This window comes from Maniola jurtina, chromosome 17, assembly GCF_905333055.1.
Source record: "Maniola jurtina chromosome 17, ilManJurt1.1, whole genome shotgun sequence".
Classification (NCBI taxonomy): Eukaryota; Metazoa; Arthropoda; class Insecta; order Lepidoptera; family Nymphalidae; genus Maniola; species Maniola jurtina.
The window spans coordinates 12,939,908-12,965,526 of record NC_060045.1 but is presented as its reverse complement, the minus strand read 5'-3'; the positions used below and the strand labels follow the sequence as shown (position 1 = coordinate 12,965,526).

Sequence of the window (25,619 nt, the reverse complement as noted above, 5' to 3'; positions counted from 1 at the left end):
GCGCATTTTTGCATGGTCCTAATGGAACAGAACCCAATCGAGTGCGAAATCGTAATAAAACAATAGCGCTGCAATCTTTTCGACCTCCATTTTTGAGACCGACTGTTTTCGTCGACTGCGTCGTAATAAGCGTTTATATGGGTTTCAGTTTCACTGAAAGCGCTGAACTGGTTCATCAGCTAAGGTATTAAGTGTATTATCACGTGATCACAAAATCTTTAAACAAAGCCTTAGCACATTTTAAAATCCCCACTATATGCTATTACACCAATGTTACCCGTTTCTACTGTAGAGTACATTAGTTTTGAATAGTCCATTCAAGTCCAATATAGGGAGTTTGTCTGAAGTGGAATTACAAAAACAACTTTATCTGTGGAAAAAAATGTCACTTGTCAAAACAAAAATTAATATTAAATCATATTAAATGTCAAGTGTCAAGCACACGTGCGATCTAATGTTTGTTCATTGTTGCAGTTTTTGAATAATGCTTGTCTAGAGGAATTTAAATAAAAATGGGTAAAAGAAAGTATGATAGCGAGTCGAAAGACAGTACAAAAAGAAACAAAAGGGAAAGCATTACAGAACATTCTGAAAATCACGAAGCGGCTTCAGGACAACCCCAAAATGATGAAGCAGCTGAAATTAAAGCACCAAAACCGATTAAAGCCCCCCTATTTGATATAAAACATTTTCGAAAGGAACTAGCGGGGAAACAGGGTCAAACGATGGGTGAGTTTAGAAAGTTATCCTACTGCATATTAACCACTTATCAATTGTGATTCCAACCTTGAAAGTAGAGTAAAATTTCATCTACATCTAGTCAACTTGTCGCCAGTCAGCTGTTGAACTCGGGGCTCCTCTCAGAATAAAAAGGGCGTAGGCCATAGTTCACCATGGTGGCCAAGTGCAGATTGGCAGACTTCATACATCTTTAGAAACATTGTGGAGCATTCTTAGGTATCTATGCAGGTTTCCTCACGATGTTTTCCTTCATCTTTAAAGCAAGTGACATTTAATTGCTTTACACACACACACACACACTGTAAAATTTACTTGTGCTTCATGTCAGTCAGTCAGTTTATCTTGTTATAAGCAGAGATAACACTATCACCTCAGCATAAAATTGATACTATAATTTTTCATTTCAGCATTGACTCAGTTTTTGCAAGTGTGCCTGAATCCAGATAGCGACGTGGACTACATGTTAGAGTATTTGAAGGTTGGAGGAAACTCTCATGAGATCTTGCGACAAATCTCTCCGGACAATAAGAAGAACCTTTCATTAGCCACACCTGCTTTTCACTTATTCCACTTGATTATACTAAAAGTTCAATCCTCACTACCCCACATGATAGTCATAACAGAAGAAGCTTGTCGATACTTCCTTAACACTTTCATACCGACAGTTGAAATTATGATAAGTGAAAATTCTGGACCGAGGCATAGAAAGATTATTTTAAACCTCCTCACATCGATGGTGACATTAAGCCCAGATTTAGGAGTAGAAGTTCTCAATCAAGTACCATTAACACCTAAAAGTTTACAACATGTTGTTGAAAAGCCAAATTATAAAGAAAAAGACAATGTTAGGACTTCATTTGTCCATTTCATGACATCTTTTCTTGTAGATGGACATTTGCCGTTGATTAAAGCTTTACTTGAAAAGCAAGGTTTACTATCATTAGTCATCCCTGGTTTAGTGCACGATGAGGCGTTTGCAGTATTGATGTTTCTAAACACATTAAAAAAGAATGTTATTGATAACACTCTAATATCAAAAACATTGAAGTTAAAGACTTTCAGCCACCAAGTGCTGCATAATATGTTCAAATTATTTACATGGAAGGGACCACCTGAATCAAACAATGAACAGACACCCGAAGCTCGTGAAGAAATAATGACATTATTGTCAGATATCATCCTTACTTTGTTTACCTCTCACAAGCTTGGACTGTATTTTCTGGATCATTCCTTAGGCACTACTGATGCTAATAAAAACCCAAATCTATACAAAGCTTTGCAAACATTAAAAAGACCATGGGAGAATAAACATCAAGGGGAAATTATCCTTGAAATTGTCTATAGATGCCCTGATCTCCATAGAGCGATAATAAATGTTATCGAGCAAAGTTTTCAACCTCAACATTCACCTACATGGGAAAAGACTATAGAATTCGTCATAAGTTTATTAGACAAGTTAAAACCTGAAAATATGGTGACCAAATTGACAAATCTCAATCCTGCGCAAACTGCAAACTTCATAAGATTTATAACCATGCCTGTGCCACTGTTAAAACTTATCAATACAGGAATAGGAATAGATCAAACAATCTCACTGTATTGCATAAAAGTTCTAGTGAAAATGTTACAAAGTCTAAAAAGGTACATGCAACTGCTAGAACAGGAAGACTCGCCTGCTAATATTTTGGAATTAAAAAATAAATTAGAAAATTTTCTCCCTAAACATATGCCTGCTCAGGATACTATAATCTCATTGATGAAGGACATTATTAAAAAACAGGAAGATGTTGAAACAACAAATGATTATAGACTACCGAAAATAACAAATGCTAATTCTTTATTGTCACTTTTAGAAGTTTTACTCCTAAACTATTATATAAATCCAGCATCCTTTGAAGCTCTGGAAGAGTCACCTGAAATTAAATTGATTGTTGATTCCTGTATGTCTGCTGGTAGTACAATTTTAAAATACAAGGCGATCTGTCTATGTCAAATACTATGCAATTCTGCTCTATCTGCCGATAATGCAATGTTTAAGTACTTATTTCTTATGATTCTCGAAGTCTATACCAGTGAGGAAGACGACACATGGATAGAAGCTAAAGACACAATGCAGCTGTTCCTCAAAAACACAGATCTCTATGAAAGCGATGAAGATGAAGTATATTTAATGTTGTATGCCTTGAGGAACACTAAAATAAACCCTATATCTTTAATAGCAGAAGTGGTGGATCATGTTTCTGAAAACAAGCTGGATTTCGGATTACAGGTTTCAGAAGAAGGCACTTCATCAAATTTAGACTTGTTGTTTGATTACTTAATGCATAACAAAAATAATGTAGGCAGTGTATTTTTAGCTACAAAAGTGCCTTCGCAATTTATCATGAGATGCATACATTTTATAGATTCTAACAAGGATGCAAAGAAGACTTTAAAAGGGTTTTTAAATCTGTATGTAGCCAACTTGCTGCACCACAACTACTCACCGGATCTCACTGAAGTCATGATCGGTGACTGTAAATTAGATGTGAGAAGTTACATCGCTGATTGGACAACAAAACCCACTGCTATACCCGAAGATATCGGTATAGATGAGACTTTAAAAAATATTTCCAAGTCTATCATCAAAAATGAAGATATACAGTTAACAACAATTTTTCCTTTAATAGAATCATCAGAAAAAACTGATTTGAAGTTATTGGATGTTACTTATACAATAGATATGACAAAACCTATAAATAGCACAGATTTATTTATTTGGGCAAAATATCTAATGTTTTGTGTAGTGAGATTAACACAATTGGGTCTGTATACGGTTGATCAACAAAGGAAAACCCTCATTTATTTTGAAATCATTATTGCTTTAGCAAAAGAAAATCATGCGTTAAATATCTGTAGAGATATTATTTTGAATTTGTTTAGAAATTCTCACTTTCTGGGAGTATATCAACCAATTGATTTCGGTAAAAGTCCATCAAACGTATTAGCAACAGAGTTTATGTTGCAAATCATAGAACAGAATAAAGACATTGTTAATTATCTGCACAAGAAGTATTCAATACTGATTTCATATCAACAGAAGACTTCTAAAGAAATTACTAAAGCATTTATTAAAGTCAATAAAAAGAAGCATGTAAGCAGTGATCTTATACTGAAAGTTCTAAATACGATAGGGTTATCTAATGAAGAAGATCTTATAGTACTTGAGACTTTATTGGGTATTGATATTGAAGTTTTATGTTCTAAAGACAAAGAACCAGCTCTAATTTTTGATTTGTTAAGAGTGCTCTTAGAAAATTATGCTAAATCTATTACACTGGAAATACCTAATGGTACGATGAAAAAATGCATGAATTTGTATTTTACTTTACTCACCTACCAAGAGGTAACTCCAAATTTGACGAACATAGAAGAATCATTGATAAAGTATTTTGAAAATAAACCTCATCAAGCAATCCAAATAAGCGAAGCACATTTTAAGAAGTTCTTTTATGCTAATACTGTAAGAAAGACAACATCGCAACTTGCTCTGGTCTTACTGAAGTATAATAACAAATTTTGTAACATATTCAAAGAAGAAATCAACAGACCTGAAGTGCTCAGTCAAAGGGAAATAACATTGCCCTTAGGTAATGCTTTAATCCACCACAACCAATTCCTAATAGATAACAAAGATATTTTAAAAACAATATATGAAGAATACAAATCTAATATTAAAAAGTTCTTAGAGAAGCCCCACAAGGCTGGTCAAGTATACATCAATTCTTCTAAATTCCTTACGAAACTAGTCATAGAATGTATGGACATTCAAGATTGCGAAAAGATATTTTCGAAAAACAATAAATTTGAAACAGCCGAATTAAGTCACATAGAACTTTTGCAAGTTGTGTTTTTGAAGTTATGTCTTTCTGAAGAGTATCAGAAGAAAGAGTATTTGATAAACTACTTTTTATCAACGCTGAATATAGCTGTGATAGCTATGAAGGAAAGTAAAACACACATTTTGGATGTATTATCCAAAAATATGAGTGTCGTACTCAAAATATCTAAAGCGATAAACGCTTATCAAGTGAATGAAAAGCAGGATTTCAAAAAGATAACAGAGAGTGGCATTTGGCAGAACTTTTGTAAAAGTGTCTTGAAAGATTCTTTAAAAGTGCGAACTCTTCATAATGAGAACGTAACTGAGCCAAAACTTCTGTCTCTATTATCGTCTTTAGTAAAGATGTTTTATCCATATGATCACGAAGATATCGTCAATCTTTTCGACATGGTAACCTCTCATTCGGAGTTTTTAAATGTAATGCTCAGTCATCACAGTCAGGACATCAAATTGCGTCTGTTAGAATTTCTTTTTACCCTCATTTCGACGAACAAATCTGTGATGAAAACGCAACAAATACCAGTGTACTTGAGCGCTTATCATGCCACGAGAAGTCCTTGCGATCGATTATTGCTATCGATACTCGAATTTTACGAAGCCAATGATTTGCCAGTAAACGAATACAAACCTTACATATGGGGCGACTCGGCGGCCAACCATTACGCGGTTCGCAAATCCAGAACATCGACACTATGGGGCCATCCCACACCGAACCAAGTCATGAATCTATTCGACAAAGAAACAATTGAGAAAACTATAAAATACTTCCCGGTTAGTCAAAAATTAGATTACAATTTTCAAGTATCTAACGCTTGTTTTAATGAAACTTCAGTGAAGAATTTTTTGGATAGAATAGGGCATGATCGAAAAGCTAAAAGTTCCAAGGATGTAGAAGAAGCGATAAACAATTTAGTTTCAAGGGATGAAATTGGTCATGTTTTGGCTTTGATGCGAGAAAAAGATGTAGTAGCGGAGGCTCATGTCGAAGAAGATAACAATATTTATGATCCAGCGTTTCTTTTTCCGCTCTTGAGCCATCTTCTCGCTCCAGGATCCGTGGCTTCTTCATTCAAGCTGTTGCGGTGTGGCCTGTTGTCTATTCCGGTGATGGGTCTCAGTTCGCAGTGCGGGATGATGCGCGCGGCGGCTTATCATGTACTGCACAGATTTCACTTGCTGCTGGAAACTGAAACGTGAGTAAGAAATATTAACAGGGCTCTCTCCGTCACTCGTTTCATACAATCGTAGTTCCAATTTCATTTGAATATTAAGCAACCAAAGTCCATGAAATTTTGCAGACATATTCTAGAAACTAATATTTGTGTCTGTGGTGTTTTAGATTTTTCTAAAAATATGTAGTTTTAAAATTACAGGGGCTCAAAGATTTGTATGAAAATTCTTAAGACTTAACTTTGAAACCGAATATTTTAACAGAAATCTGGAAAACCACAGACATAGATATTAGTTTCTAGAATATGTCTGCAAAATTTCATGGACTTTGGGTGCTTAATATTCAAATAAAATTGGAACTACGATTGTATGAAACGAGTGACGGAGAGAGCCCTCTTAATTAAGCTGACATCTGTAGAGTGCACTTTGACTTGCCTTAGACATAAGACTACAGTTAAAATGAGACAGATTTATTTGAACCCTGTCTCGTTTTAACCCAAAGTCAAGTCAAGCCTTACTTTTGTGACTTTTGAAAGCAGTGCAATTTTCATCAGGGAAAGATGTTAAAAGAATACATTTAGACATTTCAATTTCGTTTATGGCTAGTGTAATTTCTAAAACTTTTTAAGGCTATCCTTGCCAACGATCCCCCGTCGATTTCCTACGTATGATATTATTGTTCTTATCTCTATCTGCCCTGGTTCGTGCATTCTCGGTTCCTAGATCGGTACATTTGTGATAACCAAATTTCAAATTGCTGTGATTGGCTGAATTTACCATGTTCTTGCTGCGACAGTGAGTTTGAGCCACTAGCGGAATAATGTTAGCCGGTCAGAAATGATTGCAATTAGTCAACCTGTTTGACGTCCGTGTTCTGTTTTCGATTACAAAAAAGAAAAAATTGTTGTTGCAATCATCAATTTTAGCAAATAGTGAAAGAGAGTCGGCCAATCAGAGGTCACAACTACCGTCACACTTTCTGTCACACTATGGCAGTAGGCATACCGAGTAATGAAAACAATTTTTGATTCTGTCTAGGTCGAAGTAGGGTTGCCACCTGGCTCTTTTTGATTTACAGGCTACCACCATCAAAAATACGGGGTTTAGATTTGAAGAAATTTGAAAATTTGAAGTATTTGAAGAAATAGGCGGTGGTTCTCTCTGAAATGCATGGAAAGCCTATTTAGATATTTCAGTTTATTTATAAGTTTTGTATTTTTTCTCTGTATGTTGCCGTATCTTGATTGGTGAACTGTGTTTGCAATGTGGTTTTAAATAAAAGATTTATTTATTTAAATAGCTTTTAAAAACTCTTAGTGTTGTAAAGCAAAATGTTATACATTTCATGCATACAATCTTCTCATTTCAACTTAAAATTACATTTAATTTGTAATTCCACCTTCACAGTATCAATACTATGGCCGTAGCCAGGAATCGATTGCGGGAGAGGTTTTATTAGGGCCGGAACTGAATCCTGTCATGAGGAAAAAACATTCGCTCAACTTTATGGGCTAATTACCTGGTTAGTGGAATTTCGCCTTTCAATTTGACAGTGAGATAAAATACAACAATAAAAAAGCGCGAGCGCAGTGAGCGTAAGTGTTTTTGGTTCAATACAGAAAAAATTAAAGTGAAAGGGAAACGAGTGTAGCCATAGCAAGATTTTATTTTTAAAGCTTCCTATCCATACTAATATTACGAATACGACAGTATATCTATTTGCCTATCTATTTGTTACCCTTTCACGGCCCATCTTCTTTACCAAAATTTTGGTACTTACTATTCAGAGGTAACTTGCATCCCAGACATTTTTTTAGGCGGCTTTTTAGCCCGGAAAATCCCCCACGGAATTTTTAAAAAACCTAAATTCATGCAAACGAAATTGCGGGGTTTACACCAAGTAATAGAAATTCAAAGCGCGAGTGAAGTGAGCGCGAAATGTTTGATATATTTCCAAAAAAAAAATTGGTAAGCAAATGCAAGAAATAGTGTAAGTATTATTTTAGGCTTAGGTTTTTGACGGCTTCCCAGGCGCAGTCGCCATTTCAAAATTTCTGGTCTGGTGGGAGGCTTCGGTCATGGCTAGTTATATGGTTAGTATGGCCCTAACGGCCAAGAAATTAGACTGCATCATCACTTACCACTAGAATAGATCAAAGTCACGGGCTAACTTGTATAAAAAAAGGCTTACATCCTCAAACCAAGCCCCGCCGCCTTGGCTACGACCATGATCAATATCGAGTGGGTTTCGGCTACGCATTGCCGCAAAAGGAAAATATTCTTTCTACTGGACATAACGTCAGTGTTTGATTTCGCCAGCCAGCTCCTACTGAATTTGTAAAAAACCGGCCAAGTGCGAGTCAGACCCACGCACCGAGGGTTCCGTATTCGGGTATTTTTTCCGACATTTTACTCGAGAAATCAAAAACTGTTATGCATTAAAAAAATATGCATAAAAATAAATAAAAATCTGTTTTAGAATGAACAGGTAAAGCCCTTTCATATGATAACCCACTTGATATATGTAGTTATCTTACTTTGAAAATTGAAAATACTAATATTTGTTCATGAACACATGACAGACGGATAGAAGGACAAATGGACAGACGGACAGACGGAAAGACTGACAGATTGACAGACAACGAAGTGATCCTATAAGAGTTCTTTTTTGCTTTTGAGTTACGGAACCCTAAAAATATTTAGTTTTATTTGCCCCGTATTTTATTTTCATAATTACAGGTTTCTGTATCCTGAAATACGGGGTAACCAGTAAAATACGGGGCCTCTGGCAACCCTATTCGGAAAACACTGTCACATTCAAGTTAATGTCAAATATTTTGTTTTCAATTACAGAAAGCTGCATCAATCATTATTACAATATTTTCTTTGTTGTGATTGGCTGAATTTTTGAGTTTCAGCCAATAAACAGACTATTTGCCAATTAAACGTCATAACAATATAAATGCCAGAAAGTTTAACCAAATAAAACAAACTTAATGAGAACCTAGTGAGAATGCAAACGGCACACAATTTATAATACATATTATGTTAGTCGTATATAATAGATATTATAGTAGTCGTTCACTTTGGTAATAGTCAGATTGTCATCAGTAAAATTGATATTGGTCGTCGATGAATCGTAAATTATTGTTTCGGTGACAAATATTTTTATTATCTATTTATCTTTGAACAGAATGGAATAGAATGAAATGGAATGGAATACAATGATAAATTTTTATTCCTGTAAACTTTTAGGTAAACTTCAAAGTGTTTTTGGATGGTCAGAAAAATTTACCACTGGTTCGGAATGCCGATCCTACGTTTTCTAGGGTTTCGTACCTCAAAATGAAAAACGGAACTCTTATAGACTACAGGCCCATGTTTAAAAATGGGTGGGTCATATGAACCACCAGGTGACGTATACAGGACGATATAAGAGCATAAAATAATAAGTTTCAGCACTATGCCGTCACTTGTAAGCTGTCCAACAGAGTGCTGGTGAGAATTGAAAAGTGCAGGTAGAGTGAGTACATTTTGGTCATATATTTTTGTACGGCATTTTTACCATCGATAGATCCATGAAAAATAATAAGAAAGCGCGCAGTGCCGTAAAAAAATGGTGCGCCACAAAGTCAGTAAATGTTTTGATTTTCTGACAATTTCCGGGGTAAATTTGGTCATTTAATTCTGTACGGCACTAGTTTCATACTGTTTCAATACAGCCTCTAATCCATTATTCCGCAACGCCGTACAAAAATCATGCGACAAGGGGAAAAAATTGAGGGTAGCAACCCCCTCTCTTTCCGTGGTCCGGGGGGTGATTTGAGAAAGTACGGCTTTGGTTCCAAAACATTATCTAGCACTCAAAAGTACTATTAAAAATAATGCCGTAAAAAAATTAGTGTTCATTTGAATGTGTATCAATAATTATCTTAATTTCATGGTATACTTAATTTTTAAAGCTGTAAAATCATTTGACTCTGTACGGCAACTTTTTTTTTAACATGATAGTGTAAAATACTATTGTTATATAGTATTGCCGTTCAAAAGAAACTGTTCTAAAAAAAATTATAGATAAATACAAAAACTGAAATTTTTCAAATTATTGCAAAAGTTTAAATATTCATAGATTAATAAAATATAGCAATTTTCTACGCTTTTCCCTTGTTTTAAATAGTATTAAGATAAATAAATTAGGAAAAAATTATGCCGTACATTTTAATGCAGACCATATCTTTTAGGCTGATGAAAATGACGCTACCATTTTAAGGGTAGTACTTTATGGCCATCTGATACTGTACGGCATTAACATATTTTTGAAGAGAACAATTGATAATATGATAAAATCACTATGCCGTCTAACTGAAGTGAACGGGTGTGTATATAATATCCACATCCCCTACAAACCTTTGGACCAACGAAAATGTACGGCATGTAAAAAAATATTATCTATGCATAAAACATTTTCAAAATAAATTAATTTTATGTTGTTTCAAATCACCCACCGGACCACGGAAAGAGAGGGGGTTGCTACCCTCAATTTTTTCCCCTTGTCGCATGATTTTTGTACGGCGTTGCGGAATAATGGATTAGAGGCTGTATTGAAACAGTATGAAACTAGTGCCGTACAGAATTAAATGACCAAATTTACCCCGGAAATTGTCAGAAAATCAAAACATTTACTGACTTTGTGGCGCACCATTTTTTTACGGCACTGCGCGCTTTCTTATTATTTTTCATGGATCTATCGATGGTAAAAATGCCGTACAAAAATATATGACCAAAATGTACTCACTCTACGTGCACTTTTCAATTCTCACCAGCACTCTGTTGGACAGTTTACAAGTGACGGCATAGTGCTGAAACTTATTATTTTATGCTCTTATATCGTCCTGTATACGTCACCTGGTGGTTCATATGACCCACCCATTTTTAAACATGGGCCTGTAGTCTATTATAGGATCACTTTGTTGTCTATCTCTCTGTCTGTCGTGTGTGTCAAGAAAACCTCTAGGGTACTTCCCGTTGACTCAAAACCATGAAATTTGGCAGGTAACCTAACTGCGTAATTTTGGGTAGTTTTTTTAATCGATAAAGAAAGTTTGCGACATTGTTCAATAAAAAATTTGGATTCCAACTCCTCAACCCTGATGTTGCAGGGGACCTGACTACTAAAGCTAATGGGATTTAAAAAGTGTCGATTATTAATTGATATTGAAGGTATCTATACCAAGTAAACACTTTGTCGTTGACCTCAACCCTGATGCTGTAAGAAATTGCATTCCTAAATCCTGGTGATCCCTCGGGATTTGAAAAGGATCATCCGTTTAAATATTCTTACGTGATACAGAAACAAGTTGCATCCCGGGGACGGGCTATTACGGAGAGGAAACTTTTGTTCTGGGAAATGAAAGGATCGGGATTTTTAAAAACCTAAATCCACGCGAGCGAAGCTGCGGGCATTAGCTAGTTGTAAATATATTTAGAAGCTACTATAAGATAATAGATAAGGTACTTATTTCCTTATATTTTTATTGTATGGCAGCGCGCGGTTTTAAATTATAAATTGCACGTCCTGTCCTTTTCTGTAATACATTTTTTTCTCAATATCTACCGCTTTATCTCATAGCAAGAGTCCGTAAGACATAATACAGTGAAAATAGGCAAAATATACAATTTTTGCAGTTTCCACGTCAGTACCTGTCGAATTTTTCTAACAGTGTAAGCAGCAGAGCTGAGTTTACCATCTAGTGTTGATATGTGGGTGTTCCATAGAAGCTTTGCATCTAACATTATACCGAGAAACACGGGGTTCTCCTTTATTTTCAACATATGATTATTTATCAATGAATTTATGACATTTAAGGTCCTGGTATTGGGCAGTGTGAATTCAACACACTTAGATTTCTTTGCATTTGGAAGTAAATTGTTAGCAATAAATCAGAGAGTGACCTGTGATATGGCATTACATATAGTATACATTGTCAAAAATTATAATATTAAAGCTGTGCGTATTGCGTGAGGAATAGGTTGCAAGAGAGTTGCAACTTGCAGGGTTTGATGCATGCGCTATTGCCAGCAAACATGAGACATATTTTTATCTACAGGCAACGTCTGAGTAGGTAACGCATACGTCTAACGCAAGTTGAAATGTACCAGTGTATTTAGTTAGACCTATCGACAAGTTTGGAGTTGGGTGCAGTCTAAATGTGGCCCGTGTGTTTAGACTGTCAGTTTCTGTCAGTTTCACGTGTCGTCCCCCGCACTTCACCACCCCGCTTGCACAAATCGAGACAGCACGAAATTTTCAAGATTTCTGGGTGTAATTTCTGGTTTTCGTAGTTCCCACATAATTATAACAATATAAAATATATAACGATAATTTTTTTACTACATAATATTCATTAAATTTTCTAGGTCTGTGGTTTTTCCAAATTTCATTAAATTGCTTCGTTGTCTAGAAAAACGAGCACAAAGTTGGGCCTTTTTTTAAAGAAAAATACAAATCTTTGAGCCCCTGTAATTTTAAAACTACATATTTTTAGAAAAATCTAAAACACCACAGACACAGATATTAGTTTCTAGACTATGTCTGCAAAATTTCATGGACTTTGGTTGCTTAATATTCAAATGAAATGGGAACTACGATTGTATGGAGTAAGTGACGGAGAGAGCTCTGTTAAAGGGAGCCTACAGTTTGTTATAGAGAGAACTGACATGCAAAATTTCAAGTACCTACCTTAACGCAATAGCGATTTATGTTGTTGTAACATGTCAGTCAGTCAGTTTGTTTTACATTAATCCAAAGAAACTTATTTTTGAGATTTGTGTACAACTACATAAATCTCAAAAATAAAAGTTTTTTCTTTCTTTCTTTATAACGAATAATCGCAAATACAAAAAGATTCTATTTACTCAACAATTCAAACAATTCAAATTCCTGCGGTAGTGGAGCGATGCGAGAGGGGTGTGATGACGTGACGCGAGATCTCAGTGATTCCTCAACTCGTGGCAACTGTCGCCCTCCCGCACCGCGCCACTACCGCTGGAGCCTATTCAGTTATGAGCTATACCTGTATCTATACTAATAAATAAAATTGGAGTGTCTGTCTGTAATTTCGAAATAACTACCTCATATTAAGCTCATATGGTTATTTGAAAGATACCAACACTGAATCACACGTTTTTAAAATTTTTGTCTGTCTGTCTGTTTGAAAAGGCTAATCTTTGGAACGGCTGAACCGATTTTGACGGTATTTTCACTGACAAGTAGGGGATTGACCAGGGCTACAGGGTAACATAGGCTACTTTTTTAACCGACTTTCAAAAAGGGAGTTGTGTTTTCCTACCTATGTACACCGAAATCTCCGAGATTTCTGAACCGATTTGCGTCATTTCTTTTTTAATCGATAGAGGAACTTTGCGACATTGTTTCATAAAAAATTTGGAGTCCAACTCCTCAATCCTGATGCTGCAGGGGATCTGACCAATCCACGCGGGCAAGGCTGCGGTCATCAGCTAGTATATAATATAACCATTTCGTTTTCGTTTCAGGAGACACAAGAACGACAAACTCTTGCTCACGGACTTCATCACGACGCTGCGCCAGAGTTTATCCTCCGCCACGGACAGCCCAGAAGAAGGAGAACTACACGAATTCAAAAATCCAAAACTACCCGCAATCGGAGCCTTATACTTAGCTAGAGCACTTATGGTCTCGACCTCACCCACTGAACCTCTATATAAACCTGTCAATAACTTCTTAATAGCAAAACAGTTTGTCGATTTGACAGTAGTACCAGATTTCTTGAGCCTCTTCCACGATAGTGATGTCGAATCACTCGAAAGGAGACTTTGGATCCTGGACATAATAAAAGACGGGACTAAAACTATGACAGATGTCAACGTGGTCTTTAAAACTATGTGCATAAAAATGATAATGGATTTCTATAACACTACCATTGCTGACAAAAAAACTAAATTAAAAATTCTTGGAGCGTTAAATTCAATGGTCGCCATACCTAGAGCTTTTGAAATCTTGGTCGAAGGTTACGGTATAATGTCGTGGTTACACTTCGTTGTACGCAATATAGAGAAAGGTAACACGGCTATTTTAAAAGGTACATTCGTTTTCATAGAAAACATGATATATAGTATGGCTCTGCATTTGTTCGCGCGGCACTGCGGTAAATTTTATCGTGAAAGTAGTTCAAAAGTTGATAGTTTGACGGATTTTAAAGTTAAAAGCGATATCGAATATGAGATATTAAGTATAGTTTATGAATTGTTACCCCACATTGAATCATTAAATATTGAAGATGTAGTTTCGTATGTGAAGTTATATAATTTAATAACGAAAAGATGGATTAAGTTCTTAAGTAAGAAACAAATTTTGAATGTTGTAACTAAATGTAGCGAACGATTAAAAAGTCAGGAAAGTGTTAAATTTATTCACCAAGCGGTACTGTTAAATAATTCTGTAATGTTAAATAGTCAAATACTTTCTGTAAACATTGCCACAGATGAAGATAGGTTAATAAGTGAACTCAAAAATTTAGTACGGACCTATACTAGTTAACATACTATGTAGTCAAAAAAAAAAAAAATGTTAAATGTAAAAATAAACTATTTAGGTATATTTTACATTAATATAATAAATGTTTCTTTTATGTTGATTTTGCTATGTGATTTACTAGTCCATACTGTATAATAGTAAAATTATGTATTAGTGTAGCCTCATGTCCAGCCAGCCTACTGATTCGCTAACTCAGTGTCTAATGACACTGAATAATAGCACCGAGCTCAATTGACATTTATTTTTAATCCATTGAAGGTTTTCTAGGGAAAAATATTTTGATATCACTCAGTGCAGCAGCAATGTAGAAACAACCAATATCAAATGAGCTTGGTGGCTATCATTCAGTGTTAGACACTGAGTTAGCTAATCCCCCAATGGAGGTCTGCTGTGCTATGTCGATTGTCGGTTACTCTGGTTCTGATTTGAGCGTATAGAGAAACTCTGAGCATAGCTCTCTCCATCGCCCGTTGAGTGACTGAGGTTATGACGTGTTGTATAGAAGCAGACGTTATTTTGCGGAAGTCCTCGATATACAAGGAACCAAAACCTATAATCCGCTAAACCAAACAAATCTGTGTGTGTGTCTAAACATGCGATATGCACCGCCCGCCCTCCCACTGGTAAACATGCAGGAAAAGCCAGCCACCAAGCAAGCAATACGCACCACCACCACGCAGCACCACATATATCCCAACACCACTCGACGCACGTTTCGCTCCGACACCGGAGCACCCTCAGGAGATGTAGACCTTACAATGCCAAATTGCAAATTGTGCATATCGCATGCTGCATGTTGCACAATACAGATTTGTTTGGTTTAGCGGATGATAGGTTTTGGTTCCCTGTTTTCTTATGACGTTAGTCATAATTAACCCCCGGCCCAAAAAGAGGGGTGTTATAAGTTTGACGTGTGTATCTGTGTGTCTGTGTATCTGTCTGTGGCATCGTAGCGCCTAAAAGAATGAACCGATTTTAATTTACTTTTTTTTGTTTGAAAGGTGGCTTGATCGAGTGTTCTTAGCTACAATCCAAAAAAATTGGTTCAGCCGTTTAAGAGTTATCTTCTCTCTTTTCTAGTTTTCTTGTAGAAAAGAAGGTTAGATAACCGTTAGGTTCATAATATTATGTCAATTGACAAATGTCAAGCTGTCAAGATGGACGTTGCCTAAATACATAATTATTTATTTGAAAATGATGTTTTGGAAAACTCAGATACTTTAGATAGTAGGCGCGGAATAGTCCAAGAAAATAGGTTCAGCCGTTTGCAAGTTATCAGGTCTTTTCGGTCTCTTCTAGTTACTGTAACCTTCACTTGTCGGGGGTGTTATAAATTTTTAATTTACACTTGTTTATATTATCAAGTCAACAGTCAAAACAATAAGGGCCCTTATTATGTTTGACATGGCAGTCACTAACTGTGACCAATGACGGAAGCCATGTTGAATTGATTACGACGTCACTCTGGTTTTCCATGCAACCTATTGTACTTGCTATTCAGTTTACCCTTGACCTTTAGGTACTAAACTGATTGGAGAATAGGCTTTGAATTCGCAATTCTTTGTTAAACCACAAAAGTTCTTTGAATGTAATAAAGTAAATTCGATACCAGTATAATGGTCAATTTACGTAACAAAATGGTCAATCGTGGGACACTATTTATATCCCACGAATCAAGGTAGCGTTTTTTAGGTTTCCATACCTCAAAAAGAAAAACCGGCCAAGTGCGAGTCAGACTCGCGCACCGAGGGTTTCGTACTAGGGTATTTTTCCGACATTTTGCACGATAAATCAAAAAATATTATGCTTAAAAATAAATAAAAATCTTTTAGAAATTATAAGTAAAGCCCTTTCATATGATACCCCACTTGGTATAGTTATCTTACTTTGAAAATTAAAACACATTTTAATTTTCTTTCTGTGATGTAACCATAAATTCAGATTTATTCCTTTACTAGTGCTACCTACCTGCCAAATTTCATAATTTTAGGTCAACGGGAAGTAGGTACCTTATAGGATTTCTTGATAGACACGATGGACGGACGGACGGACAGACAGACAGACAGACCACAAAGTGATCCTATAAGGGTTCCGGTTTTCCTTTGAGGTACGGAACCCTAAAAACGGAACCCTTATAGGATCACTTTTTGTCTGTCTAGGTCTTATAAGCACAAGTAAAGGAAAAAATCCGAAAACCGTGATTTTGTGGTTACATCCCAAAAAATGTGCATTTTAAAACAGTATTTTATAAATTTTTTTGCATTATAGTTTTTGATTTATCATGTAAAATGTCGGAAAAAATACTCGAGTACCCGAACCCTCAGTGCGCGAGTCTGACTCGCACTTGGCCGTTTTTAGTGGTAGGTAACGGTGCCATGGTGCGTATGAATTTTCTTGTAAAAAGAATAAGACAAAATATTTTTAGTTATAAGAAAATTGATGATCTGCGTGAATAGGCAAACTAGAAAAGTCTACCTACGACTAGCGACTCCTGCGCTCTGCTTCATGAAACTCCGAAAGCAGTTTGTAATCTTTTGTAACAAAATTCCGCGATCTATAGACTTGCCTTTACACAATTTTTTTTTTAAGTCTTCTGAAATAAGCATAATATTACACAATCGAAGCTTTTGTAGATACCTACATAAAAGCGTTGATTTTTTTGACTCCAGCAATGCGCGGCAGGTAACGAAGAAAACTTTTATAGTAATTTATTTTTACTTTTACATTAATTTATGTATGGATTTCGTAAAAGTTGTACTTTTAATTAAGAGTGTCTCATTTATTCGTCAGTAGGTTATCGTAAAAGCAATTAAAGTCGTTAGGAACGTTTGAACTCGAATGCTCACTATGTTAGATGTAGATAACCGCTAGTTAGTGCTGTGGTGGGCAGTTATCTTAAACGAAAGTTAATTTAATGTGTTTTAGAGTGAACTTTGACTGTAATTTATTCGTCAACGATGTTTCTTATGCCGCAGGTAGGTGCATTCGTGTCTCAAAGACATTAAGTAAAGTATAGGTATATCCTACATGACTGCCCAAAAAAGAAGTGTACCTAATGTTAAGGGTTCATGTTTGTAGTAGGTACCCATTCCTTAATATGTAGGTATGTAAGTTCTTTCTATATTCATAACTATGATGGCGATGACATACCTACAGTCCGAAATCCCTCTGTGCTTGAAGACCAAAAAGTCATGGGTCCGAGACAATCTAATGGGCCTCATAAGAAAGCTCGGAGTCACTAAGAGAGCGACGAAGAGAGCTCTGCTTGGAGTTTCTCTATCTAATGAGAAATGAGGAAATCCGTGGGAGAACCAGAGTAAGGAAACTATTTCGTATTCTTGGAGTGTCTCTACGTGATCAAATCAGAAATGAGGAGAACCAGAGAAACCGCGACATCGCTCAGCGGGTTGCGTAGGTGAAGTAGCTATTGGCAGGTTGGTTACATATAGTTCGAAAAACCGATATAGACGTTGGGTTGGACGCGACTTTGCACCGGAAAGCATAGCGTCGGAAGAACCAGAATTAGGTAGACAGACTATATCAAACGAGGTTCCTCACGACCGTGGCGCGTGAAAGTCCCTACAAGGACTGTCCAGCAGTGGGCGTCTATCGGTTAATGATGATGATGATGATTCCTGAATAGATTCACATAAGTGGTTGTATCGCAAGTCGCAACAATGTGGTGGCAGCGTGCATCCTTATCAGTAATCTTGGACGCTTTATGCCCGAACCTGCCTAGGCTTTTAACACAATCTCTTCGCTCTATCTATTTCGAGATAAGAAAAGCAGAAACCGCTCAGTAACAATAATTTACAAAGAACAAAGGAAGTGTGTCGACCACAGACCATATACCCATAACCAGACCGGCGCGTTTGGAACCTCGTCGCTTTAGTTAAGTTTACCTAACATTAATTGACAATGGTATCCAATTTGAATAAAAGCCACGGTCGGCCACCTATCCATTTACTGACTTGATCAACGCTGCTTACCCAGCGCAATTGACTAATATGCACTATAGTAATTAGAACTACCCTCCTCTCTCGCTCAACAACTATGTACTCGACAGACTACAAAGGAATCTTCAGATATTATCTGACCAATTTTTTTTAAAGAATATTAGCCATTTTAATCATGACTCATTCCCCTTTCCCCTCCAACTAAGCGTAAAGCTTGTGCTAGGAGTGGGTACAACAATGGCGCAACGGGTGGGGATGAACCGCCGACCTTTCGGATTTCAGTCCGCTCCTATAACCGTTCAGCTATTGAGGCTCAATGATCTATAATAGGTACCTACCTACTCGTTTCTGTTGGTTGCATCAGATAGCCAGCTATCAACATAAAACAGGTAGATGTAACTACAAAGGGATCGTGACAAAAGCCAGTAGATCGGATTGGATCGTGACGAAAACGTTGTACCTACCCGAGACCCCGCCGGCCTGCGGGCGCACACATCCTCGCGGCAAGCCTGCAACATTCATCAATTATTATTTACCTGAGTTCATAGATAATACCTGCTATCATTTCTTGTTTTTCTTCGTCGTATCACTTTTGGCAGAGCGGTCGTGGTCATCACGAAGCAATTTCTTTGAGGGCAGATGTTAGATGCCTCACGAGCATTCACCACTCCTCCCTGCTGGCCGACATCCTGGTACATTCGTGCAAGGGACCACCCACAGCAGACTTAATTTGATCGGTCCATCGCATGGGCGACCTTCCTCGGCCTCTGGTGCCCTCCACCTTACCCTCTCATTTAGATAACTGTTATTGCCTTATGGGTTACTACATAGATGTCGCTAGTAAGTACTCTGGCCATAATACGCGATCAAGTTTACAGTCAAGTTTGCAGCGGACTCAAAGCAGCATCCAGTCTACTTACACCGTCATGCACACATAGTTACACCAACATATTATATTGTACCTACGTAGGTACAGTCAAAGGCCATAAGTCGATTAGCATCTTGAATCTTGATGATCATATTCGCCTGGCAAATGATGCAATAGTTTCGCGAAATCGCTATTCGAGTTCTGAGGCCGACCGTACAATACATGTCGGTGGATAGTTATAAAATTGTATAGAACTATCAACCTCCTCACAAGAGGCGCCCTTAGGAAGACGTTACCTCCGAGCTTTCGAGTTCCCTTTCATCGAGCCCTATGGCTCACCCTCGGGCAAAGCTCGCGGACCCTTCGGCCATGCTGAATAATTGGGCCTAAACAGCATACCTAACACATTCCAAAAACAAAATACAACGGTTGGACCAGCTGGGTTCCCAAGCACAACACCGGTTTGCTCTTGGTTACAGATCTTCCTACTGTTAGGTATGGTCGAGCACGTACATCGCTCCCGACTGCCTCATTGTTGAGTTAGCTACGTCTACAAAACACCATACTAATTAGGAACTTTACTCTATACATGTATTATAGAAGCAGGCGTTATTTTGCGGAAGTCCATGATATACAAGGAACCAAAAGCTTAATTTGCTATAATCCGCCAAACCAATGAAATCTGTATGGTACGCAGCACCACACAAATTCCAACACCACTCGACGCGCGTTTCGCCCCGACACCGGAGCATCCTCAGGAGATGTAGACCTTACAATGTCTAATTGTAAAGACTCTCTATCCCTCTTACTCTTTATCCCTTCGTTCACTACACCCATACTTCAAGTTATGAATGCGAAAGTGTGTCTGTCTGTTTTTCTTTTTACGGGCCGTCCGTTTTAACTTATTTGACGTTTGATACAGAGATAGCTTGCACTGGGGATGGACTTTTTGTCCCCGAAAATTATAGAATTCCCACGGGATTTTTAGAAACTTAATTCCACGTGGACCTAGGTATTTCGTACAAATTACAGAGATACTAGTACCTACCTATTACAGAATTATTACAGAATATGGTTTGCATCCCTATAGGCTACTCTTTACCCCGGAAAATCGAAGTCCACGATATAATGAAAGGAAATATTACAATAAAACTTAAAGCTAGCCTTATCTAATTACTATACAAATCATGCCCGCGTGGAATGGTGCCAAGAATACTGGCTGCATTTCCGCGTTGGACAGCCAGGCTGATCCGTTGTATGTATGATTTGTATTGATTGTATTGAATATATTGATGAAAGGTATCTAATTGAATATAAGTCAACACCACTCAAGTCAACGCTCCTGAGCTGCTATAATCCCGATATGATACGTATAATCGTATTGGCTGTCGGTATCGAGTTGCTTTCGCGCGGTCGCCACTCGCCACCGATACCTTGCGAACCTGATTTCATTTATACCACCTGCATTCTTAACTACCTGTAGTTTTTTTTGCAACTGAGTGAAAGATCATGTTTTATGCCGATCCATTTTAAACTGCATCATCACTTACCACTGAACGAGACAGATTGAGGTCTTACCAAGGTGTAGTTTCTAAAGAACATTGTTTGGTGGCACTTCCATCAAACAATGTTCCTTTGCAACTCCATTGGTGTGGCTTGGAAGGCTAGCAGCAAAGACGTGATGCTACTAAATTTGTCGTTCCAGTACGTTGTATTGTAGAAGCCGAGGGGTGAATGCCCTGGCCCTGGAGTGGTGAAGGGTTTACCTAAATAAGCTAAAGTTAGCCCGCTTCCAAATTAAGATTGTATCATTACTTACCAGCAGGTGAGATCGCAATCAAGGGCTAACTTGACATACCTACCTAGACTAAAAAAAGCTTTGTAATGTTAAGCGGTGATAGCTTAGTAGTCAAGACGTCGGCATTCTATTCGTGAGGTCATGGGTTCGATTCCGGCCACTTCTAACTTTTAGGAGCTGCTTTAACGGTGAAGGAAAACATCGTCAACAGACCTGCATATTTTAGAGTTCTCCATAATGTTCTCAAAAGTGTATAAAATCCGCTAATTATTCGCAGTACCCAATGATTTATTGATTTATTGAAGAATGCTCGGTATGCTTGCCCATGCCAGCGTGACGGCCTATGACATAAGCCCTTCTCATTTTGAGAGGAGCCCCGTGCTCAGTAGTGGGTCGGTGGTGGGTTGATCATTCATGATGAATGTTAGAAGATTTGGGAGCCAGCTATTATTTGTTTCCAAGAAGCCCTTCATCAATAGGTATTTGATTAATGGAGGGGCACTAACTCTCAGAAATCCATACTAATATTATAAATGCGAAAGTGTGTCTGTCTGTCTGTCCGTCTGCTACCTAAGAAGCTACTGTAAGAGTTCCCACGGGATACCTAAAGACCCATCCGTTAAACCGTTTTGTATGAAATTTGGTACCGAGGTAGCTTGTTGTTATTAACATAGGCAACTTTTTATCCCAGAAAATCAAACAGTTCCCACGGGATCTTTAAAACCTAAATCCACGCGGACGAAGTCGCGGGCATCCTCTAGTGAGGAATATAGCACAAGAGAGATCAAGATGTAAGTCATGGCATGTGTACAAACAAATAGAGGTGTAACCGTAATGTCTGTTGGTCACGCCACGCTACGAGTCCCCTCGCGTGCGACAATTTATTGGAGCTTCGCACGTGATGCTTCGATTCCTCGCTAAATTACCTACTTACCTGGTTTTGATTACGAAATCAAACGAGTTCGTAATGGCAGCTGGTGTATATGGGACGTTGGAACCAATTTACTAAGTTAATAAGAGGGAACTTTTCTAGCCTATTTTTAGGGAGGAAAAAAAGCTGTGATAGTCTAGTGATTAGAACGTGCGGCTTCTAATCGGAAGTCGGGGGGTCGATCCCGGGCACGCACTTTTCAGTTATGTGAGTTTTAAGCAATTAAATATCACTTGCTTAGCGGTAAAGGAAAACATCGTGAGGAAACCTGCATGTCTGAGAGTTTTCCATGTATTGTATGAACTCTGAAGTCTAGCAATCCGCATTGGGCCAGCGTGGTAGACTATGGCCTAAACTCCTTCTCACTCTGAGAAGAGACTCGTGCTCAGTAGTGGGCCGGCAATGGGTTGATTATGATGACACGAAGGGTGTGAGCGGGACCTTATAACTAAGCTTCCGCTGTCCGTCCGTCTGCTTATAGGATCACTCCGTTGTCTGTCTGTCTATTTTTCTATTAAAAGTGGAACAGGGAGTGAAACCAATCTACTTCATCATCTCCATTCCCTACCCATCACCAGTCCACTACTGAGCACAGGTTTCCTCTTAGAATGAGAAGGATTTAAGGCCATTGTTAACCACGCTGGCCAAGTGCGGATTGGCAGACTTCACACAGCTTTAAGCACATTATGGGGAACTCTTAGCATGCAGGTTTCTTAACGATATTTTCCGTTGCACACAACTGCAAAAGTTAGACATGCGTGCCGAGGATGAAGTCTGCCTATCCACATTTGCCAGCGTGGTGGACTATGGCGTAACCATTCTCATTCTAAGAGGAGACCCATGTTCAATAGACAGTGGGTCGTCGATTATTATTATTATTATTATTTTAGCCTACCTCTAATTTTTTTTTTTTTTTTAATTATTATTATTATTATTATTTTTTTTTTTGTAATTTTTTAATATATTTTTTCCTTTCTTTTTTGTCTTTTTATATTTTTTCTCAATATTATGTATATGCAGGTAAATATATATTTTTTTTTTTTTTTTTCGTCGTCGTCGATTAGTTGAAATGATTATCACCTATTGTTTACTTTATTTGTTTTCGCAAAGAAAGTTAATAACTTTAGTATTGTCCAATAACTCAGTGAGATAAATGTGATATCGATAAATAAATATCGATTTACGGCTAATCGGCGAATCGATCGATCGCTCGTGATGCGCCTTTTACGGCAACGTGATCTGCCCGGGTGTTGAACCCGTACCCCGAGATTTACAATGTAACAATTAAGTGGCACACCCACAGAATATATGCCTTGTTATTAGGATTTCTGTGGCCACACCTTTAGTGATACCCTATTTCTTCTTTTAATTTTCTCCATCTAAATTGGCCTAAGTCATAACATAGGCCTATTAGTTTCTCGATTTAGAACGTGTCTACAAAATTAGATTTAATATTGATATTCAAATAAGAACCAAACTACGTTTGTATGGAGCGAGTGATGGGGAGTTGTAACCGAAATAGATTAAGTTACTGCCAGTAGGTATCTAACTATCTATAATATATGTTTTGCGCTTTTAAGAAAGCACTTGGTATCGAAGCCATAGTCTGAATATGATATCAGTTGAAGAGGGTTGTAATCCTTACTTGGCTCTAGCTTAGAGTTGGCGCGAGTCTATTGTATGGATTTGATGGATTTGGGCGTTTTAAGGCTTCAAGGGTCTCGTTACAACTAACAGGGGAGCTGAAGGGAGAGGTTATAAGCAACAACTGAGTGTCAACTAGTAATAGTTAGTTAATAGGTACCTACCTAGTTATTTTATATTGTTTTTAGGGTTCCGTACCTCAAAAGGAAAAACGGAACCTTTATAGGATCACTTTGTTGTCTGTCTGTCTGTCTGTCTGTTCAGCCGTCCGTCCGTCCGTCCGTCTGTCAAGAAACCTATAGGGTAGGTACTTCCCGTTGACCTAGAATCATGAAATTTGGCAAGTAGGTAGGTCTTATATAGCACAAGTACAGGAATAAATCTGAAAACCGCGAGTTTGTGGTTAGATCATTAAAAAAAAAATTAAAATGTGTTTCAATGTTCAAAGTATGATAACTATACCAAGTGGGGTATCATATTATAATTTAAGGGCTTTACGTATACATTCCAAACAGATTTTTATTTATTTTTATGTATGATAGTTTTTGATTTATCGTGCAAAATGTTGGAAAAATACCCGAGTACGGAACCCTCAGTGCGCGAGTCTGACTCGCACTTGGCTGGTTTTTTTAAAAACTAACAGTCTTATTCATAAAAATCCCTTATTATAGGTTTAAAACGTTCATTAGCTAAAATGCTCATTAGGCCTATTAAACGTTCCATAACTTTCTTTATTCATAAAGGTTCAATAAACCGCTCACAACTAAATTCTCGCTATAGGCTAGTTTCGCTTTGTTATGTTGTCGTTCTGATGAATTCATAGACAAAATTGCAAAAAAAAACTGTGCTCTACACAGAGAAGTGACGCAGGTGTGACATTTGTTTTCGGTCAATTGTCTGAGTTCTGGAGGATAGTTAGGTATTATCGTTCGGAGTTTTGTTCCGATTTATTTAACTAAAAATGGAAACAGAAAGGAATTTAGAAATTAGCGTTAAATTTTATTATACTATTTAAAAAAAACATGTATTAGGTAAAAGTATGTATTAGATACAGTACCTGGACATTCATGGAATAAAATCCTTTTTTTTTAATTGAAAATATTACAGTAAAACTTTAAGCTAGCCTTATCTAATTACTGTACAAATCATGCCCGTGTGGAATGGTGCCAAGAATACTGGCTGTATTTCCACGCTGGACAGCCAGGCTGATCCGTTGCGCAAAAAATGAGCCAGCCCTTTTTTACCCAAATCCTTCTCGGTTTATGTAGTTAGGTTCTGAGCTGCATCATCGCCATATTTCTTACGTTAGAAGAAATCACATACTTAATTAAAGGAATGATTACATGAAAAGAAACTTCGAAATTAAGTAGGAACTTTTAGGTACCTACTTCACGACGTCCCTAGCATCTTATGGCAGTTAAAACTTGCAACTCTGGTCAATTACCACAGCCTCTCGAATCCAGAATAAATAACGTACTTAAATAATAATTACAATGCAATGACACTACAATCAACCAAAACAAAATAACCTCACTTCAATCTCGTATAACAAACAAATTATCAGCTGTTAAGACAAGACGGCGGCCATCTTGTTCTTAATAAGGGTTTATAGTAGGGTTCAGCCTACTATAAGTTATGGAGCCGCTATTGAACACTTTTAGCACTATTGAACGTTTATGAATAATGTTTTTGAGAACTTTGCTTATAACAAGCTGATAAAGCTTCTACAAATTTTTATGAATAAGACTGTTAGACTCTTACTAACTCCGATGACCTCCCTGGCGCAGTGGTAAGCGCTGTTTTATTAGTGGGTTCGATTCCCGGCAGGTTTATAATCGCTAAATCACAGGGCTGCTCTGGTGGGAGGCTTCGGCTAGTTACCACCCTAGTGCCGCCAAGCGATTTAGAGTTCCGGTATGATGCCGTGTAGAAGACAAAGGGGTGGGTTTAATAAAAACTGGGATACCTCTTCCAGGTTAGCCCGCTTCCATCTAACACTGCATCACCACTAATAACTAGGTGAGATTGCAGTCAAGGGCTAACTTGTATCTGA

The 25,619-nt window shown here is 37.5% G+C and overlaps 1 protein-coding gene across 1 annotated transcript; it reads left to right on the top strand.

Annotated features, from left to right (window-relative positions):
* The first annotated feature begins 413 nt into the window (after nucleotides 1-413).
* Nucleotides 414-14,467, top strand: LOC123874097 (nucleolar pre-ribosomal-associated protein 1). The gene is made up of 3 exons (XM_045919278.1): nucleotides 414-729; nucleotides 1,149-5,817; nucleotides 13,349-14,467. Exons 1-3 carry the CDS (start codon nucleotides 513-515, stop codon nucleotides 14,370-14,372), a joined length of 5,910 nt encoding a protein of 1,969 aa, XP_045775234.1. The 5' UTR covers nucleotides 414-512; the 3' UTR covers nucleotides 14,373-14,467.
* The last annotated feature ends 11,152 nt before the right edge of the window (nucleotides 14,468-25,619 follow it).

Excerpts from the sequence above, each read along its gene's own strand:
- LOC123874097 (XM_045919278.1), top strand. The coding sequence starts at position 513 with ATGGGTAAAAGAAAGTATGATAGCGAGTCGAAAGACAGTACAAAAAGA. Across the intron at positions 730-1,148 it reads GAAACAGGGTCAAACGATGG|CATTGACTCAGTTTTTGCAA; the intron begins GTGAGTTTAGAA and ends TTTTCATTTCAG. Across the intron at positions 5,818-13,348 it reads TTGCTGCTGGAAACTGAAAC|GAGACACAAGAACGACAAAC; the intron begins GTGAGTAAGAAA and ends TTTTCGTTTCAG.